General features: G+C 34.7%; 3 protein-coding genes across 4 annotated transcripts; 2 read left to right on the top strand and 1 right to left on the bottom strand.

Annotated features, from left to right (window-relative positions):
• Positions 1–3: 3 nt before the first annotated feature.
• On the top strand, positions 4–1,739 carry LOC136799565 (sister chromatid cohesion protein DCC1-like). Its single transcript, XM_067056287.1, has one exon. The coding sequence runs from the start codon at positions 467–469 to the stop codon at positions 1,601–1,603; it is 1,137 nt and encodes a 378-aa protein (XP_066912388.1). The 5' UTR covers positions 4–466; the 3' UTR covers positions 1,604–1,739.
• Positions 1,740–1,969: 230 nt separating this feature from the next.
• On the top strand, positions 1,970–12,064 carry LOC136799564 (ERO1-like protein beta). 2 transcript variants are annotated; one of them, XM_067056284.1, is made up of 13 exons: positions 1,970–2,162; positions 4,401–4,520; positions 5,243–5,326; positions 5,703–5,735; positions 6,033–6,089; positions 6,386–6,435; positions 6,722–6,795; positions 7,122–7,472; positions 7,845–8,004; positions 8,687–8,756; positions 9,299–9,385; positions 9,637–9,767; positions 11,591–12,064. In XM_067056284.1, the coding sequence occupies exons 1-13, from the start codon at positions 2,049–2,051 to the stop codon at positions 11,664–11,666; spliced, it is 1,407 nt and encodes a 468-aa protein (XP_066912385.1). In that variant the 5' UTR covers positions 1,970–2,048; the 3' UTR covers positions 11,667–12,064. The 2 variants fall into 2 exon arrangements, with proteins under 2 accessions (XP_066912385.1, XP_066912386.1); XM_067056285.1 differs by lacking the exon at positions 1,970–2,162 and adding an exon at positions 2,835–3,197.
• Positions 12,065–16,978: 4,914 nt separating this feature from the next.
• Positions 16,979–19,130, bottom strand: LOC136799563 (uncharacterized). The gene has a single exon (XM_067056283.1). The coding sequence runs from the start codon at positions 19,015–19,017 to the stop codon at positions 17,275–17,277; it is 1,743 nt and encodes a 580-aa protein (XP_066912384.1). The 5' UTR covers positions 19,018–19,130; the 3' UTR covers positions 16,979–17,274.
• Positions 19,131–21,132: the final 2,002 nt, after the last annotated feature.

The following is a 21,132-nucleotide window of genomic DNA, read 5'->3' as shown; positions in this document are numbered from 1 at the left end:
TTATAACTATATGATCCAATTTTGATTACACTATGGTTCAGCTTTTACAATCTGTTCTGAGAGTGTTTATTATAAAACACGAATCATTGTCTTATGCTCCTATGAATTATTGTATGTAACGTTTAGACATACAAGGAGGTGAATTGGATTCAAGCTTACCAGGGTTTTATCTAAAATTAAAAACATCTCAAACCTCCACATTTTGATTAGTTTAGGTATAAACTTATTTCTTTTTTTATGATTTAAAAAAAAGAATTAAGTTTATACCTAAAGTAACATTTGATAAGCAGGTAGACTTCTTTCTTTACTCTCTCTCTCGCTTTTTCATCTTAGGCGCATTACGTAATCATCTAACTGTATTAGAAGAGGCCGTAGGTGTATTTTATGAGACTAATAATTCACTTTCACCTTTTTCAGCATCTAACTTACGTTTAAAAAATAACAAAATTAAATTTAACGAACAACCATGCAGAGAATGGAGAAGATAAACGAGCTAGCTACAGTAGCAGGTGTGCAACAATCTAAAGGACCAATCCAATGTTTACATTACTCTGATACGTGGATGAAAGAAGAATACAAACTGTTGGAGCTTACAGATGAATTGGCAAATCTGGTGAAAGAAGGTAACATTCTCACCATTCGTGGCGAAGGTGAAGATGAAGCTGTCTTATGCACACAAAACAAAACATTTGATCTCAAAGCTGCCGACACCTCCAACGCCTTGCTTCTGTTACCTCACATTCAAACACCCAAAACGCACAATTTTCAATGTGATAAACATTTGGTGGACCTTCCAGTCTATAGTAGTTTTAATTCATATTTCGAGGTCAAACTATCTCGTGCACGTCTTGGGAGATTGAAGTTTATCCTCAAAGAGCATTGTTTTTCTGGCGAGTCTCTAGAGGGGTCACAAAAACTGACTACAGATGATTTGTTAGACGCTGTGCAAGCCAGTAAGGAAGAACTTATGGAAGGATTGAAGCAATTAGGTGCTATTTACGTCGATAATCAATGGTTACTATTGGAGATCAATTACCAGGAGAAAGCCTTCAGTCAGATTTTAGCTCTTATGGAAGAGAAGTGTTGGAGCTGGAAAGAAATTCCTTTACCAGAGACTGTCGAGATGTTAAATGAGCTCTACCCTGAATTCGTTCTTGAGCATTGTTTGAAAACTTATGGAGTGGAAACAGATACAGAGAAACGTGTTTTTAGTTTAAGCGAGGATCAAGTATGTACTTATTATGCAGAATACATTCTAAGACCTGCTCTTGGGAAATTCAATTTTCACGAGTTTATGACTGCGTGGAAAGAAAGTGTTCCTGACGGCATGACTACCTCCCTTGGGCATCTCAAAGGTGTGGCTCTAGTTGATATGAAGAACCACCCACCGGTTATTTGGCATTTTTCCGAGCATGATCTACCGGACAGTCCAGCTGAGAGGTTCACCATGCTCTTCAAAACACGCCCGAGATGGAAGGAGGAGGATATAACGCCTTATTTGGTCAATGTTTTGGGGCCTAACCAAAAATTGAGCTCCCTGTTTCTAAAGTATGCCCGCAGCTCAAAAGACGAAAATGGAGATAAAGTATACAGCTGCAGATGATTTATTTTGTGAGATTTTCTTGTTATTTTTTTATTTTGTTATTTATTTCTTAAGACTTTTTAAAATACAACAGACATATATAATCATTATCATATTTAAAGTGCAAAGAAGATGGTCTACCATGGCATAGTTAGGAGTCTTTCGTTATCTTTATTTAACAACCCTTTCCCTTGGACCCTTTGCCGCAAGTGATGTGTTATATTAAGCTTTCTACGTTTTTACTCAAATTAGTAGATGCTAATTATGAATCCCTTTACCTTTCTGTAAACACTGCAATGTGCGAGTTTTGACGACTTCTTGTTTTTTTACCATAAATCCTTATCTGATGAAATAACCAGATTTAACTTTGTTTATTACAGGAAAAAATAAGAAAAGGTAAAAAAAACAGAAAATATTACATCGAATCTCCATGCATTGAAGCAAAGTCAACGTGAAAAGGGTGAAGATGACGAGTTGTTTATGGAAAGCAGCGTTGTTTGGTTGTTGTGTTGGTTTGGTGACAACGTTCTTTCACAATGCTAGGAAACCTGCCACTGGAAATGATAGCTGTTTTTGTCAGGTATGAGGAACATAACCTTTTTATTATGCAACAATTTTAAAGGGTTGATTTCTAATTGGAATTGGACTTTAATAAAATCAGAAGTGCAGTGCTCATCTTATCGTCGTTCTTTCGCCAAATTCAGTTTGCTCTGTAACCAGGAGTAATCTAAATATTAGTAGACTGTCTCATCTTATTAAAAGTACAATATTGATGTAAACGAAATGTGCCTCAAGGTACTTAATAAACGCGATTTCCAGAGGAGATCATCTTCTGGGTTTTCTATCATCGATTTTAGACACGTCAGCTCTTAAAAGTAGAATAGGTTTGCGTTTTGTTGACAAGCATTATTGGTGAATTTTGTTTCGAACTAAAGCTATTAAATTTACATAGCTGTCTTTGTTTACTGTTTCAAGTTTTATTTTTTTTACGTCTTTCGTCATTTCAAATTTCAAAAGTGTTTTTAAAGTAATGAAGATTCGAAAAAGTGCAAGATAAAAATGATTTCTAAATGCAAGGGTGAATCCTTAGGAAATAAATTATGAATGAAAAAAAAAAGATATTACAAATTTAACATTGCATTTAGGATGTGAATTTCTTTGATATTTTTTTAATTTTTCATTACTATTTTCAAATTATTTTTTCTCTCACTTTGGAATTACAAGAAAGGGAAGAAAACCTCTATGACTTTTTACATTATTTGTTTTCAAGATTTTCTTTGGCAAAAAACGTTTAAATGATTGCTTAGGGCTTTTAAAAATTATTTTTACTTGATGAATCAAGATCTAAAGTGTTGTTGGATAAAATGATAGTAACTAATGAATCAAATTGAACTACTTCAAAGACTCCAATAAACCGTTTGCAACACTGGCGAGGTCATTCAAAACTCATGTTGTATTGGCAGCTTGCTTACTCTTGAAGCCAACTCACCAACAAAAGACGACCTCCAATGATATGTTGTTGAGCACGTCTCGTGGAGGCTACGATATAATTTGGTTTTGTCTTGTTATTCTGTGTTGTCATTGGATCTTGTTGGAGGCTACTCTATTTTCATTTGTATGTGGTTATGTGTTTTGCGTCTTTTGGTTTTAATGATCATTAAAATCGCATAAATTTTGGCTTTTGTTGGACGTTTTTTACCAAATTTGGATTGGGAGTGTTATTATAAGAATTGTACCGGGTGTCTCTGAAAAAACTTCCCCCTGTTTGATTCAAAATTACGAAAAAGTGAAAAAATATATTAGCTTGATTTTTTCGAAATCATTTAATGGAGGGTTTAACTTAAATTTTGGTATATTAAACTTTAAAATTGCTTCATTAGACCAAAAGTTATGACAAAAAGAGTAAAAAATCTTTTTTCAAAAAGAGCGAAAAAAGACGAAAAAACAGGGTATCAAATCTTTTGTTAGAAAAAAGACACTCAAACTTTCTCTTCTCCACTCAAGTAGACTCGCTAAGCTTTGGAAACTTTTGGAAAAACTTTGATAAAAGTTTGTTGCTTGTTTAAACTTCATGCTCATTAATGAATCCAAAAGGAGCTCTAAATTGGCAATAAAAATCATTAAAAACGAATAATAAAACAAAAAAGATGCACAGAACATCAAAAGTAAAACTTTACTGTCAATAAAGTACAGTGTTTTCTTGTCTAATTTGATACCCTGTTTTTTCGTCTTTTTGCGCTCTTTTTGAAATCTATTTTTTTACTCTTTTTGTGATAACTTTTGATCTAATGAAGCAATTTTAAAGTTTGATATACCAAAATTTAAGTTAAACCCTCCTCTAAACGATTTAGAAAAAATCAAGCTAATATATTTTTTCACTTTTTCGCAATATTGAATCAAACAGGGGGAAGTTTTTTCAGAGACACCCGGTATTTTTCCAATTTATTATGAATATTCTTAACCTTTTGCGAAAAATCATCCTGAAAAATTCTTACAGTATTATTAGGTTTGGATCTAAACCCAGACAAAATCTAGTATGTAATATTCGTGTGGATCCTTTTAGCATTGCTAAGGAATAATTGGCAAATGAATGATAAAATACTCTAATAATGGCATTCTTAGGTTCAGGTGCCAATTCCACGATGGTAGTATTCTTACCATATTCTTAATTTTTTGGCCAACTTCATCATAAATATTGTTATAAAATATATTCTTATAAAAAAGCGTGTCAAGTACGTACTCCTTACAATTCCTCTTGTTTTTTAAAGAGAAATTTTTTTTTAAATGTTTTAATTTCTTTTTTTTCTTTTTTTTTTAGTTGTCTGGCCAAGTGGACGATTGTTGTTGCTCGATAGAAGATGTAGACAAACTGAATACTATCCATATCAATCCAAGACTCAAGAACCTCGTCACTAGAAACTATTTCCGATATTTTAAAGTAAGTTCTTATCATGTTTGAGTATTTTAATGATTTTTAAAGGTTTTGTTTTGATATCGTTTGCTTACTCATCACTTTTAATTCACAAACTTTTTCACATTGGATTGACACGGATGTGGAGCAAGATTGGTCAGAAGGATCAGCATAATATAACAATAGGTGGACACTGTCCTGATATGAAACATGTGTCTGATATGAAACGGGAACTCTAAAAATAATACCTTTAACTTGTTAGTGATAATATCTCTTCTCTTGCTTTGCTTATTCAAACCAAAGGATCTTCTGTGTAGATAGAATTTTTAGACTTTTTTATGAAAGGGGCCTGCGAATTAAGCTTACTACAGCAAGTCTTGTTCTCGAACATATAAAGAAACAAAAGCTTTTGGAGCTCAAAATTCTGTCAGTCAGAGTGTACAATTTCAGTCTTAAAACGTAACAGATTTCGCAGGAACTGACTTTAAATGGCCATATCTTTTTTGTGTTTGAGTACAAGACTTGTTGTAGTATACTTATTTGCTTGGAAATTCCATCCGATGATAACAATCATTTTCGTTGAATTTTTATTTGAAACATCCTCGGGCCTGATTCTGGACTCTTCTCATATCTACTTTAGAACCAATCGCATACGTTTGCGTCCCGCCAGGGATGGCCCACTACTTCCTTTTGACAATTTCTTTTACCCGGCATAATAAACAACTGTTTCTCATCTCTTCTTCTACTAGTTAAATTTGAAACGAGAATGTCCTTTTTGGACGGACTCCGACCAGTGTGCTGTCAAAAATTGTGCAATCGATACTTGTTCTGAGGTACGTTTTGGTGTGTATTTTTGTTGAATTCATTGTTCCTGAAGAAGTTTTCAATAACCTCTAAAATATATGTAAAACGCAAATAATTGGTACAGTAGATCTTATCGGAGTTTTCGATTTTTCTAAAAAACCGTTGCATTGTGGGATTGCTTCGGGAGTATAACAATAGAAATATCTTAGGAATTCATGGAATTCTATTATAATACCCCCGAAACAATCCCACAATGCATCGCTGTTTTAGAAAAATTTGTACTAAATGCTCAAAAAAAGCTCTTTCTAGAAGTACGTTCAATTGCATTCATATCATGTCTTTTGAACTTGAGCATCATTTTTTGTAATAGCTTCATTAAATCTTTCATTTACGTTTCGATTATAGGATGAATTACCGGCCGGACTTCAAGGAGCTAAGGTATCCATGTCCAAAGTTTGAATACAAATCAATCAGTTTTATCATATACACTAAACAAGATTCTTATTTAAAAAATCTATGAATCGCCGATGAATTAACAACCGCATCAGGAGTGTGGGTTTGTTCTGGGAAAATCCAATATAAAGCATTGTGGTTAGAACTTTGTTCGTCAAAACTGGTTAAAATTCTTGTTACTGAAATCGGCTGCGTCTCATTAACGGAATTATATACCAACTTCTGCAATATATATAGTCACACTTTACAGCTGCTTAAATTCTTTTCTCCTTTCTCTTTTAGCCTGGTTCTCATCAAGAAAACAAATACAGCAAAGAAGCCAATACTAAAAGCAAATCTGTGAGTCAATAATATTTATCATACCCTCACATTCCCTCCCGGTCTTAAAAATCAATATAGGGATCTATGTATTTGAGACTCTAAGTAATAACCATCATGGGAGAGAAACTTTTGTACAAATGAAGCAGATGGATGATGGATGTGAAAGTTATATATTTTAACCGACAATTGAAAAATTGTATTTTCTTACTTTGGCTGAAGCTTCGGCGTCGTCATCAATGCCCTGTCCCAAATCCTCCCGTGCTGACCTTAGAAGAACTTGATTCTGAGACCCTTTTTCATCTTCTTTTTCTCAGTGTTCATCAGGAGATGAAGAATCACTGGGTGACGTCGACACCACTATCAGGTAACCCAAACTTCCATCCTTTGTTCTTTAAGGAGTCCTTTTGAATTATCCATCAAGGCTCTTCAAATTATCTTTTGAAGATGCGGAGATAGGAGAGTCTGTCATTTGGGGGATGAATTCTTTTGAATTATTTACCTGTTGGAAAGTGTTCTGTCATGGATAGCTAAAATGTTAGAAGTATACTCCGATTATCTCTCTCTGAACAGATCCTTTTAAATGAAAAAGATCCTTTGCTCATCGAAGAAGTCAAGTGACATTGGTTCCAATTGTTTTATTTTTTGCATAGTGACGAACAAAAAGAATCATTCAAGGTGTGGTCAACTTATGATGACGACAGCAGTTTTTGCGTTGACTTGGATGGTATGTTCATTATTGATTGTTACAGGCTCAATGAAAACGTTGGGATAGGTCTTCAATGTTTAAAAGGGCATTAAAGTAGTAAAATGTAAACATTGTGCGAACCACGCGTCATTAAAGAGAACAATTAAAATCACGTGTCCAAAACAAACTTGTAAAACAATTGAAACAATCAAAGTCAGCCATACTTGTTTTTATTTTTTATTTTGACATGTGACATCTGTTTTGATTTTGTATCCCGCTGCATACGGTTCGTTTACAAATTTCGTCAGTACTTTTATGTCCCTTTAAGCGTTCACTCTACATTCTCTCTTGATTCTTCTTTCTAGAAAACGGCGATGAAGCAGAGTGGGTGGATTTATTATTGAATCCGGAACAATACACCGGGTACCGAGGTCGCGGTGCTTACCGTATATGGAGTAGTATCTACGAAGAAAACTGCTTTCTACCGAGCAAGAAAAGTCGTATCAATTACGCTGATTTTGAGTTGAACTTTCTATCAAAAACTTGTTTAGAAAAGCGTGCTTTTTATCGGACATTGTCCGGCTTACACGCTAGTATTAGTATACATTTGACATATAAACATATACTTCCTGGTTCGTTTTCAACTAAACCGAGATTTGGACCAAATTTAGACGAATTCAAACGACGTTTTGATGCCGAGACAACGAAAGGAAATGGTATGTATCGCACCTGATCTCAGACTGCGGTCTTCAGCTTATCGCTTCCTTTCGTGTCCTGTGCATTCCTTTTGTCATTTATTCTTTGTACTAGTGTTATTTTTTATTTGTTATCTTTCTTCCACAATGTATATTGGGTTTTTGTTACTGATTGTCATGGTTGGTCCTAGTTTGCATTTTCTTTAGTGCATACAACTTCACTATATATGTTCTTACGTTAAGCTCTCAATTCTCTTAAAAATGATCATGTCACTTCATAACGTGTAGGAGAGAGAAGGGGTGTGTAGGTGTGACCTGGCTCTCTCGCCAACAGTATAGTAGAAAAGAGTCGGAGCCAGATTTCATAAACATTTTATCTTCCCTTTTTTTTAGGTCCTCACTGGTTGAAAAATCTATTTTTCACATATTTGTTGGCATTGCGTGCCGTTATCAAAGCTGCGCCATATTGGAAAGAAGTGGAGTTTTATACAGGAGACCTTAAAGAAGATATCGAAGTCAAAAAGATTGTGATGGAGCTTGTCAATACTGCACAGTATGTCGTTTTTTATCGCATACTTTTTTTCATTTTCATAATTTTTCATTCCTGAATATCTTTTCAACAAGCACAAAATCGCTATTTCGAATTCTAAAGCTTTTTTGTCTCCGCTCATTTCTGACCGACTTTAGTTGGAATTTTTTTCAACATTTGTTCCTAAGATAAAATTGTATATTTAGAATTCAAAGTGTGAACCTTTTTTATAAGGAGGGGATCCAACTTTTCCAGAGGTGCTTTATAGGGGGGGGGGGGGGGGTAGGAGATTTTCCAAATGAAATGGGGGTTTGAGATTTTAGGGGGGGGGTCAGGTAAAATAGGGGGCTAACAACTTTTGGTCAAAATATCTATCATATTTCATATTGATTTAGATATTAGGTGTGGGACAACTAAAAAACAAGTAAATTTTCGACTGTGGCGCCATTTTAAACTCTTTTTTCTTATAATTTTTAATACAAATTTCAATGTTTTTGGTTTTGAATGACTGATAGACTGCTGCTGAAAATAGCGCGGATTCAAAAGTTTTTCAAATAAGGGGATACACAATGTAGGGGGGTAAAATAAAAATGGGGGGGTTCAGACCCCTCTGCACACTATGGAATTTAAGTAAAAACTATGAGTAATTCTAACTTATAGTAATCCCTTTTCAAGCAGTTTTCAATGTAATATTTCTGCCTTTTAGATCATGCCCGAGTACCTTCGACGAATCGCAGATGTTTTTGGGCGATACTGAAAAAGCTCGTGTCTTAAAGGTAAAATCTTTACCAAATTGAAGTCTTCTTTTGTAATCATTGATTGTGCGGCTTGAAACTGACAAAAAGGAAGAAGCACCTCTTAATTACATGGTTTGATTGAATTTTCTAGCATTTGAGAGGTTATACTATCTTCTCCCCTTTGTTCTAAACCAAATCTTGCGAGCTTAATACAGGTTTTTATATAAAGCTTTTTCAAAGAATTTTTATCCACTCTCGGGTACGAATAGCCGGGGGGATTGGAATAAGCGGGGGGGGGGGCTGGAAAAAATCTTTAAAACTTAATAAGCGGGGATAGGGTTGGAATAAAAATGTCCTGGGTGGAAATTTTTTGAAAAGGAGGCTAATACAGCAGAATTGGGACAAAAAATCGAACTTTCAAAAACATTTTCCCAAAAATAATCAAGCGGGGGGGGGGGGGGTTGGAATAAGAATGTCCTTGGTCGAAAATTTTCGAAAAATTAATTACCGGGGGGACGGCTATTAGGTACCCGAGAGTATGAAATTCTCAATATCTTTCGCACCCTTTTCTCCATGACCAGGAGGAGTTCCGATTACATTACAAGAATATCACCAGGATCATGGACTGCGTTGGATGCACGCGTTGTCGTGTCTGGGGAAAACTACAGGTACAATTTATTTGTTTCTGGCTCTCAGGTGTTTAGTGTAATTAAAAGATGGAAGTAGGAAATCATATAAAAAATTACTATTGTATGGTACAATTTAACTCAAAAAGTTAAGAACGTCTGAATGCTTAAAGAACTTAAGGTGCTTATATAAAAACGTGTATGGTTTCATATCTTGGTTGTAAAGTTTTCCAAAAATTAATTTGCGGTGGGTTGTATGATTCAAGATCTGTTATTTCCATTCTGTCTTTTAGACAACTGGCATTGGAACTGCACTAAAGATTTTATTTTCCTCCAATGATTGGGACGAAATACCGATTGTGAATGGCGAAAAATTCTCACTTTCTCGCACAGAAATTGTTTCACTGTTTAATGCGCTTAACAAGTAAGTGGGTTTAGTTTTTAGTTGAAGATTATTAACTGTGGTATGTTCTCCACTTGCTTTATTGCGAGTATTTTTGGTTTTGTGGCTAGACCTCTATAAGAAGAATATTAAAAAAAGTCAACTCGTTTTAAGGACATGTTTTTTTTGACTGTATCAAAATTTCAAATTCAAAAATCCCAAATTTTACAAAAACCTTAATAACTTCGATGCAAATGTCATTCGGGACTAGAAAATTCACAGAATAGGAGTTGATTGTAATACAAAAAGTCCTGCAAGGTCAAATTTATGAATTAGGAGTGCAATGTGATTATTTTGGTCATTTTGACTTTATGCTCATGTTTACTAACTTTTTCGCTAGCGATTTTTAAATACACGGCAATTTTTTTCGCGCCTTTTTGATTGTATATTCAATTCTATTCGCCAAGTGCACTTCCATTCAAGAGAGCACATTTCTCCTTGATGGAGAAACACAACTGACTGTGCAATAGCACTATCAGCATAATTTATAGTTTTTATAAAAAAAGTTTATGTCGGTTATGAAATAATTTTGATTCACATGGGAATACGTCGAAGATAAAATTTGAGTTTTCAAAAAGACATCATATTTATGATTACCCTTGAGATTAATAAAGCTCCGATGACATTTCCCTTCTATGATACTCTGATAAAAACATTTCAATTTAATGGACTTGACAATATGAGAAAAGTTGATTACTTTTCCCAATTCAATTGTGAAATTTTTTAATCAATGTTTGCTATTTTTTGTTCTATTGAGATAGCAAAATGAAAACGCTTTTACTTAAGCATTGAGTTTAATTGTTAAATAATTGTTGACTCTGTTAACGGTATTGAAAAAAGGCACTTTTATATTCCACCGTAAAGCACTTTGTCTTTGGAGTGATCGGTGTTGCCAAGTACCTCTAATACTGAATTTGAATTTCTATTTGTTTTTTTATCTTCATCCTTGCGTGAGGAAAATAATAGTCTTTCCTCTCCCAAAAACCCAAAAAAAAGCACGTTTAAAGTATGACCGATTTCTCTCGCGAGAAATTTTTAACTCAATTTTCACCATATTTGCATGACATTATTTTTAGCGAGTCAAGCACATTATTGTTTGAAGGTTTTCAACAAAAAGAAATTCTGACAAATTTATCAATTAATAAGGAGAAGAAAAATCAAAATTCAACTAAAAATACTTTCACCATATTTTTTAATGTGCATTAATTTTAGTGTCCCCTTAAAAATTTTAAACATCAATTTTTACGAAAAAGGCCTAAATTTAAGAACATTTCTTCTCGCAAAATAAGTACATTTGTATACAAATCCCTACAAGTTTCTGAAAAATAGAAAAGCGAGCGAAGCGAGCGTATTAAAAGGAGTAAGAAGTCGTTTCGGACGACGCCGGGACGGCTAGTATATTATATTTTGTTAGTACCCAAATCGAACACAAAAAATGGACCTCTAATTATTTAGTGCCCCCGGGCACTTAGGCAAAAATGGGTGCTGGGTATGTGTGGACGGTAAGGGTCGGTTTTTTCACCCTTCAAAGTCTCTCTAAGGGTCGGAAAAATCACGATTTTATGAAATTTTTTTGATTTTAAGTCAGAAAATTGTAAAAAAGTCTCTCTAAGGGTAGTAACCCCCCCCCTCGGGATTGAGTGCTGGAAGCTTCTTTTCAATTTTTTCACATGAGTGCTGGAAGCTTCTTTTAGGAGGGGTGAACAGGTACTTCAAAATCTACGAAGTACCACCATAATTTAAATACCTCCAGACAGATCTTCTTTTTTAAATAATATCACTCAATAATTTTATCCGGTTTTCAGGTTATCGCAAAGTTTGACGTTAGTCAAGGAGTTCAAGAAGATGGATGAGCAACAGGGAAATCGTGTTGGTTTATAGCATATTATTATTTCAAAGACTTTTAAGAATTTTTAACCCCTGAAATACACCTTTTCGACCTTAGGCGCCAATTGCCGCGCGGCCATTTTTATCCCACTAAAACTGTCCCAGTCCTTTTTTCGCACCTATAAACAATAGAAAAATGTGTCAAAAAAGGACTAGGACGGTTTTAGTGGGATAAAGCGGACAAAAAAAATGCCCGCGCGGCAATTGGCGGCTACGGTCGAAAAGGTGTATTAATACTCATATTTATATTGTTATTATTTGCTGCGTTGACTGAAAATTGAGAATTTTTTATGCGAATAATTTAAAATTTCTTTTTGTTGTTATTTATTTCGAATTGTTGGTGGAAAATTCCATTTTATCTTAATGAAATATTTTTTACAATTTTATGGAAATTATTCGTCTTTTCATTTCTTGGCACATTTTATTACTAGGGAATTTTTTTGCTCTTTGAAGTTAGGCTTAAATTAAGTATGCTGAAAGAATGACTGATTTTTTGAAGCCTGGGTACCAGCCATCATTGCCAACTGCAGTTTGGGTAAAAGAAATTAGAAAACTTGTTTTTAAAGTTGAGCATTCTAACCAACGTATTTTCTTTGCCTACGCAAGAGACACTTTATTTTTAGAAAAAAATCTTTTAATGATTCAGTCTTGGTCTCCAGGCTCTTTTGAACATGCCAATCAAAATAATGCGCTTTTCAACCACAACAGAGAGGTGAAATCTTGTTTATATTCATAACATTTGAGCTTGTTCAAATTGTCAAAAATGTCTTTTTAAATCGGTATCGATTCTCTCAGTGTTAAAGTGCGTACAGTGCAATGACAATGTCTCTGAGTGCATTTTTTGCTAGTTTTAGGGACGAGATGGAAAATATTCTATGGGAAGCTATTAGTTTGATTATAAATATTCTGTGGAAGTTTTTCTCGTTTGTATGTAGCTAATATTGCATTGACTAGAGTTTGAAAATGGCGTAATTCTCATGATTCTTTTCAATAGACCTTATCGGAGTTTTTGATTTTTCTAAAAAAGCGATGCGTTGTGGGATTGTTTCGGGAGTATTACAATAGAAATCTCTTTGGAATTCTTCGAGGGAATTCTATTATAATACTCCCGAAACAATCCCACAATGCAGAAAAAATCAAAAACTCCGATAAGATCTATTTCAGCTCTTCAAACACACATACAAAAATTAGAAGCTCAACATCTATTTAACAACTTCATGCAAATAATTCATCTTTTTCATTTACAAGTTATTTCTTTGAAATGAATTTCAATCTTCTTATATTTTTCGAATAAGAATCGGTGAGATTACATGGTCGATTATAGTCTACATGAAAATTGATATTTTGTTTTTGTTTTGTTACTAAGATTGAAAGAAGATTTAGTCGAATAAGAAAGGCAAACAGTTAAGATTTACGATTTTCATTTATAAAAGCTTTTGGAAGTGGCACTTCAACGAACAAAAGTAGGGTCGTACAAGAATTTGCGTTTTTGAAAGGACCAGTAAACCTCTGAATATGAATGGACTTCTTAGACCTTTATGTTATATTCTAAAATTCGGTACCTTTCACTTTCAGCAATAGACGAAAAAAGGGCAGAAGAAGAAATCAAGATGAGGGACACGTTCCATCTTCCACAGATCCCGACAGCATCATGCTACCTTATAACGAATAAAACAAACAACAACAACTCATACAACAGAAACATTCGCCAGGACAACAGATGCAACGCCAGCACGAACCCAAACAAAACGACATCATTATACGCGCTACATTGTTTCTTCAAGCTAGCGTCGCAGGAGCTTTCTCCATCTTTCCGTAAACAAGCAATCGTCAAGAAAAAAGTTCCCTCGAATCTCAAAAGCAAAAAGAATACCGAAAATCAACAAAACAGGAAAAACAAGAAAGTCGTTTTCCCAGATCTTGTTAATAAAAAGGAAAATGCGAAACGAAAAATAACCTGTGTAAATAAGATCAAAGAACCTTCAAAACGAAAGGGGCGGAGTATATCAATGTCCGGAAATCCACCCACAATTCAGGAAGACTCGTCCGGTAATCGACAAGTAACGGAAAAGAAACAACGGAAAAGAAAAACAACTTTAAGTTGAACCACATCATTCGATTTTGAAAAAAATTATTTATCCAGTAGCCATTGAGATGATCACCCAGTAGTTATGGTTTCTCCTTGGGAAGGGCCTTTGTTATACAGGTGTGCTCCAAAAAATAAAGCGGACAAATATTTATGAAAGTAAAAGCCTCATGATTTATGCGAATTGTATAAAATTAAATTTTTAATGCGTCATGGATCACCCAGTAGTGACTTTTATACTTTATTTCAATCTCCATCAACACATATACAGAGTATTTTTTTTCCCGGGAGGGGGGATACTAGGGTTGCGGGAATTTTACGACCCTTAGCGAGACAAATTTGACCAAATTTTGATCTTTCAGGGGGTAACAAGTTGAAATTTTCCTATTTTCCCGACCCTTAGCGGGACTTTGGAAGTCCAAAAAAGGTACCCTTAAGGGCAGCACATACCGTACCCTCCATTTGCCTAAATACACCCCCCCCCCGGATTTTAATTTACTGTAGATAAAATGGGCCGTCGAATTTTCTTAAAAATGATGATAGAATTTTCCGAACTGATAAAACGATATTTTGAAAAGTGACATAGTCGACATTATGGCATTCTTTGAAGCCTGTTAAAGGTTTTAACTTCTATTGCGTTCACAGTAACGGCATTTCTTAAATTGAAATCGATTGCAATCAGAAGGTTTCAAGAATGATTTCACCTTTATATAGTAAGGTCATGGTAGAAGTTCAACAAAACGTTTGTGATGTGAGGTTGTTTTGATGTTATATTTGATGGAATTCGTATAAACAACTTGAAACACTTCAACACTTTCAATGTTTTGCGGTTGAGTTATGGTAATTGGATTTAATAGATGACCCTTGATGAGAGTGAAATCGAAATTATTTTTACTACTACTATGTGTACATATGTTTGATGGCTTAATTATAAGAAAACTTTCACCTTTTACAGTGTCGTCGTTGTATCTTTAGATTCCACCCCTGTATCACTAACTTTCGATTACCTTAAGGTCTAAAACCGCGCAATTTTACAAAATCGTCAATCCGCAAAATTAAATTCCCGCGAAATTTAATTTAATTCACGCATTCCCCCAAATTCGTATCTTGCAACCGCGAAATTAAATTCCCGCGAATTTTTCGAAAATTGATGAACCACGAAATTAAATTCCCGCGAAAAAAAATAATTTGACCAACCGCGAAATTAAATTCCGGCGAAAATTTCTTCCCTTAAGGTAAATGGCCATTCCATTGCATATCCATACAAGGGGGTATGACGAACATTTCCAAGTGGTAATCTGAGGTGAATTTTTTCCAAGGGTTTCTTTGCAGATTTTGTCATTTTCAAGGGACTATTTAAATTTCCAAGAATTTCTTTTTGAAAAGATTCCTTCATCCCCTGTATGAATTTTTAATGGTGCAGCCTATTCTTAAAAAACATCACATATTACACCCATATTCTCAGGGATTTTCTGCGACCGGATAACGGCAGAAACCGCGGTGTAGTAGAAACTCAATCTTGAATCGAGTTGTCAAACTCAATCTTCAAGAAAAAAAGATTAGCTGTAGAAAAATCTTTTGACGTCAATGCAATGTCTTCTTTCAGTCTTTTCCAAGCAAAGATTTTAACTTCCAAGCAAAGATTTTAACTGCAAACTGTGCCCACTTTTCACCTACTCAAACAATTATAATAGGCAGGGCATAAATTCAGCCGTCTAAACTAGAGATAAACCTCCCAGCTACTTTTTTCCGACTTACTGTAGTATATTCTAAAACTCAATATTTTGATAAAAAACGGTGGCAGCTTTCAAAATCCATACATTAGACCAAGTCCATTTTCAGATGTAAGTTGTGATATTTTTTTAGCAAAAATGCAAAAATAGTTAATTTCGAATTTACAAAAATAGTTGATTCCGGCGAGGCAGCAATGGTATATTCGGCGAGAACTAATTTTGGTGAGGGAGCGAATGATTTGATTCTGGTGAGAACTAATTTAGTTCCCTTAAAAGTACTTTAACCGATGCTTCCCTAAGGGCCATGCATATACTACACAAAAGGAAAGATGAAATGCATTGGCTGAGAAATAGCAGACAAAATAAGAAATCGCACACACTCAAAGTGAATGAACTTTAGTAACGACAGATTCAGGGTTTTAACCTTACAATAAATGAATCGCGAAATTTCTTTCGATGATTTCTATTTTCATTTATCATTTGATAAAAAACCTAAAGCTAAGGCTACACTGATAGTTTTTTCAGGCGGCTGCAATGCAATTGTTGCATTGCAGCCGCCTGAAAATTGTTGCTGTCTAGCCATCTAAAAAAAGGAACCACGAAAAACGTCAAAAAAAACATTCGAATTACAAAACATTCGAATTACAAAACATTCGAACTACAAAACATTCGAATTTATCAAAAACATTCGAAAGTTATTTAAAGGGACATTTTTTATCCGAGCGCGAAAAAGTGAAAAATGGCGGATGCTCGAAGAAAATCTGCTGCTGCTGCTGCCTTAGCTTTGCTTCTCTTGGAGAAGTTTCATCCATGAATTTCCACTTCTTAAGCGGGATATCCTTTTCCTCAGATTCTGCGTGTGTGACTTTCTTCTTCCATTCCCTAACGAAAGAAGTTCTTAACGAATGAAAACTTTTTTCAAGAGTTTCAATACTGTATAGTTCGTCAAATAATCCAACAAGATTCTTCCTTAATTCCTCCTTTGTTCTCTTGCATTTGTTATGGGGATGGGCCCCATCCCATAATGCAGGGTTTTCTTCGAAAAATATGATCAAAGTCTTTTTTTCTTGATCTGAAAGTTTTTTTCCAGCCATCTTGTCACTATCTGCTAAAAAACAACTCACAATCATTTTACAACTTTTTCAAAAAAACATTCAAAAATAAAACATTCGAATTACAAAACATTCGATTTTCGAAGGTCCGACGTTCGAATGACGTAATAAGATTGGAATGTCAGATACATCGTCAAAAAATTGCAGATTCTTCTGCAACAAAATCAGTTCAAACTGATTTTGTTGCAGACACTTGCAATTTGTTCTGCAATATTTTTATTGCGTTGCAGAGCAATTGCAGAAAAAATTGACGTGCTACATTTTGCAATTTCTCGCGCGCTTGCAATGCAACGCTAATTGCATTGCAGCCGCCTGAAAAAATCATCAGTGTAGCCTTAGCTTAAGAGAATTTGCAATTAGAATATTTCCAAAAAGTATCATTTAAATCAAATTTTTTTAAACAAAACCACAAAATATTCGATAATATTTGATTCGAAATTGAAAAAAAAATAGTCACAAAATTGGCTTCTAACATAATAACAGCTGCTGCTTATCAATTGAATAATTAATTAATAATTACTTATAACATAGCTTTGTAGAAAATTTGGCGTAATTAAAATTACGAAAAAAATTAACTATTTAATGTTTTCTAAAGCTCAATACAATACGTCATAGGATCGTTAGCTCTCGAAAAGCGGAGATCGTTTTGTCAGTTTTCTAAAGAATATAATCTATCGTTTATACTCAGCAATAAACTTATTTATTTGCTCTTCTAGAATATCAAGGGGAACACCTCCCATAGAAGCAATCAAATCATGGAATTTACCAATATCAAACTTATCACCAAGTGATTTTTCAGCGTGAGCTCTAAGCTCTTTAATTTTGATTTCTCCAATTTTGTAGCCACACGCTTGACCTGGCCATGTTATATAGCGATCGATTTCAGAAGTAATATCTTCCTCGCTGCTAGCTGTGTTTTCAAGTAGATAATCGATAGCTTGTTGTCGACTCCATCCTAATGCATGCATCCCAGGATCTACTACCAAACGACAAGCACGTAACATTTCATGTGACAGCCGACCAAACAAATTGTATGGATCTTCGTAAAGCTTTAATTCTTCACCAAGATATTCACAATACAATCCCCATCCTTCAACGTAGGCGGAATTCATGGCAAAACGACCAGGAGGCTCATAATAATTTCGATCTTCCATAAAACGTCGGAAAGCAAGCATTTCACCTGATTCCATTGTCAAAGAACCTTGTAAATGATGACCTGGTTGTGCTTCGTGTAAAGCTAAAGAGACAGCTTCGTACTTATTACGATTAGTTGGATTGTGGGTGTTGATAAAGAAAGTTCCTGGACGACTGCCATCCTCCGGAGGGGCAAGATAATAAGCACCTGGAAAGGTTGGTGCAACTTCATCAGGAACTGGAACAATTTCGCATTTTGCTTCTGGCAATCTAGCAAACAATTTTGGCAAGACTAAAAGAATATCAGCATAAACTTTATTGTAATGATCCAAAATATCTTGTTTTGACTTGAATTTGAATTTGGGATCACTTCTCAAGTATTTACGAAACTCCTTTAGGCTCCCTTCAAAGCCAACAGAGTGTTTAACTTCTTCCATTTTGGCTGTAATTCTTGCAACTTCTTCTTTCCCTTTGTCAAAGATTTCTTGAGCTGACATGTTGGTTGTTGTATGGAACTTTAAACATGCTTCATAGAAAGCTTTTCCATTTGGGAGAGATGTAGCTGCAATTTCTGGTCTACTGTGATGAATGTAAGTGGTTTCAATGAAGTCAGAAAGTCGTTTGTATTGTGGCAAAACAACCTTCTCAATTACATCTTTTGCTTTTTGAACAACACTTTCCCACTCGTTTGTATCAAAGCTTTCTGGCTTCTCCAAAAATGGCTTGAAATGCGGTGCTTCTTCTGGGGTAAGGCAGCTCATGTCAGTCAAAGTTTTCGGAAGAACTGTGACAGAAACTTTATGCATTGTTATCCCTTTGTAGATCCCTTCGTTCAAGAGTTTTAGCAATTCATCAACTCTCTGAGGAAACAAACGTAAACGTGTGATAATATCCTCAAAGTTTTTTGGTGTCTTTTTCTCCATCCAATCAAGAAGCCTAGGGAAATCAAGGTGAGGGCCTTCTAACATGTTCAGCGGAAACAAACAAGTTTGGAACTGCAAGCCGTGGACAAACTGTTCCAAGTCTGCCTGAAGAAGTTCTGCATTAAATGAACTGATTTCAGATAAAGATTTTACTGAAGAATCGGCCCTGACAAGTTTAATTTCATCTAGGAAACTTCTAGCTTCATCTTCACGGCGTTTGTAAGAGCTTAAACTCATTTCATCCAGTCTGTCACTGTACAGATGTTTACCAATTGAAGTGGCAAACTCAGAAGCATTCAAAAGTCGCCAGCTCCAAAAACGATCAAAAATACCTTTAAGAATGCTTTCATGATCCATTTTGATCGGGAAATGGTTTGAATACAAATCCAGTTCGAAGAAAAAACTATTAGAAACTTCAGCCACTCTGTCCAGTGCAGTGTCCAACTTTGCTTTTTATTGCGTTCTTCGAAGAAAACGAAAGTGAAAGTATATGTCGCCATCTTTAAAATGAAATTTAAAGAAAATAAAGACTTCCGGTTCGGATTACAAAATGACTGTATGTTTAAATTCAATGAATAATCAATAGAAAGAAAAGTATTTATTATCAAGTTGTTGATGTTTTTATATGGTACTGTAGAATATTCATACGAACAATCAAATTCTCATAAGATATTTAATTTAAATTATGGTCTGTAGTTTACGTTTACGTTTAGCTAGTCTAGACATCGACATGTGCCTGTTCGAGCGGTAGTTATTGCACGCGAACGCTTCCCCTGATTATGCTTCTCCTGTCAGTCCTGTTAGCAACTATGTAGCAACTATGTAGCAACTATGCAGGTTTGTAAGTTATTCATATGGTCCAATATAACTAGCCCTAAAACATCGAAAGAGGATTCGTTTTGATATTTTTTCATTTCCCCCCATTGCTGAAATATTTTTGAAATTGCCAATTGGGCTAGGTTATGAAATACCTCTTTTTGCCTACTGAAACCTGTTTTCATGTGGAAATAACTATTACAACATCTTGTTAATGATTCCATGTAATAAAATTTAAGATTCCTTTCGAACTTCAGCCACAATAGCCTTTTTTCCAAAGGTACTGAACTTTGTTACTTCTCAAGAGACCTGGCGCCATTTTGTCTTCCTTCTTGGCTTCGTTTGAAAATTTACAGACCCGAATAAAAAGTATATATACAAAACAGTTTTTAATATTTTAGGTTTAGATTTTATTTATGTTTTTAATTGTTATTTCCGTGAAGCTGTAATTCGATGATAATAGCTTTGGAATCGCCTTTGGGCCATATGATCTCTAGTCTTGTCATATCTTAACAATCCTTTGTTATTGAATCTATTGTTTAATTTAAATCATGTTTTTAGATGTTTCAAACAATTAATTCCTTTCAAAAATTTTAAATATGACAGCTTATAATAGATACAAAAGGTCCTTTGAAATAGCTCTATTATAATGAAAGTCTATTTCTTTACTCCTCGTGCATTAACACGTGGTAATTTATATCTTTGTTTATCTTTGGAATCATACATGATCAATCTAAGTATCAATCAGATTCATGCTCCCTGGTCAGTAAAATGTGGTTCTATGCCACAAGTGTTACGCGTAAGCCAAATCGCGTATTATGAACAACCTCTAAATTGCCGAGTACAGGAGAAAAAAAATCGAAATTCAAAATGGCGGCCAAGCCCACGCTGATAACTATCAAAAATCTTTGTTTTTCAATCAGCTATTGCAGCTCAATAAATCAATGAAATAATTTGAAATAAAAAGTAAACAAACCTTGAACCTTTCATGAATCCAAATAAATAAAGGTATTCATCTAAAGTGAAGATTACATTTCAAACTAAAACGATTTCCAAACCAACCTAAAGTCAGTGTCTGCCAACTATAAATGTCTCTGCGGGTTCACTGGCAAGGAGTTACGACTTCAGACTTTAGATTCCAATTCTTGTATAGGCTGCAACTACACTGCCAGATGATCTGTATTACAAAGACTTCCAAGTGGGTCCATAAGTTAAGAAAATGAGATTATCATAGAGCACGGGGGTTTTGTTTTTAAAAACAAACTTCAAAATAAAATTGTTAATGAACTTCTCACTTAAAATATCACTTACTTACATGATTTATATATGATATAACACCCCTTTCTTAAATAATAACTTGTGATGCATGCATTTTCGATATTTCTATTCTGGTCTGTAAAATATTTAGGTACCCCCACAACCTAGCCTAATTGGCTACCCCAATTGGCTACCCTGCTTTTTAGACCAACCCACCTCAAGGCCAGACGATCTCAATCAAACGGAATCGACAATCGAACCAGTTGAACCAAATCGAACGCAATCGACCGATTGAAATTCGATTCCCGTCAAAATTCTGGGTAATATTCGATTGTCGTTCGACTACATTCGATTATTGTTTGACTGCATTCGATTATCGTTCGATTGCATAAAAACGTA

This window comes from Clytia hemisphaerica, unplaced genomic scaffold, assembly GCF_902728285.1.
Source record: "Clytia hemisphaerica strain Z4C2 unplaced genomic scaffold, Clytia hemisphaerica genome assembly, whole genome shotgun sequence".
Lineage (NCBI taxonomy): Eukaryota > Metazoa > Cnidaria > Hydrozoa > Leptothecata > Clytiidae > Clytia > Clytia hemisphaerica.
The sequence above is the reverse complement of the archived record's forward strand: the minus strand, read 5'-3'. Positions and strand labels throughout refer to the sequence as shown.

What these genes read in the sequence shown, in the direction of transcription:
- LOC136799564 (XM_067056284.1), top strand. Translation starts at nt 2,049, where the DNA reads ATGACGAGTTGTTTATGGAAAGCAGCGTTGTTTGGTTGTTGTGTTGGT. An exon ending in CCAATACTAAAAGCAAATCT is followed by an intron (nt 6,090 to 6,385) that starts GTGAGTCAATAA and finishes TCTTTTTCTCAG; the next exon opens with TGTTCATCAGGAGATGAAGA. An exon ending in AAAAAGCTCGTGTCTTAAAG is followed by an intron (nt 8,757 to 9,298) that starts GTAAAATCTTTA and finishes CTCCATGACCAG; the next exon opens with GAGGAGTTCCGATTACATTA.
- LOC136799563 (XM_067056283.1), bottom strand. Translation starts at nt 19,017, where the DNA reads ATGGATCATGAAAGCATTCTTAAAGGTATTTTTGATCGTTTTTGGAGC.
- LOC136799565 (XM_067056287.1), top strand. Translation starts at nt 467, where the DNA reads ATGCAGAGAATGGAGAAGATAAACGAGCTAGCTACAGTAGCAGGTGTG.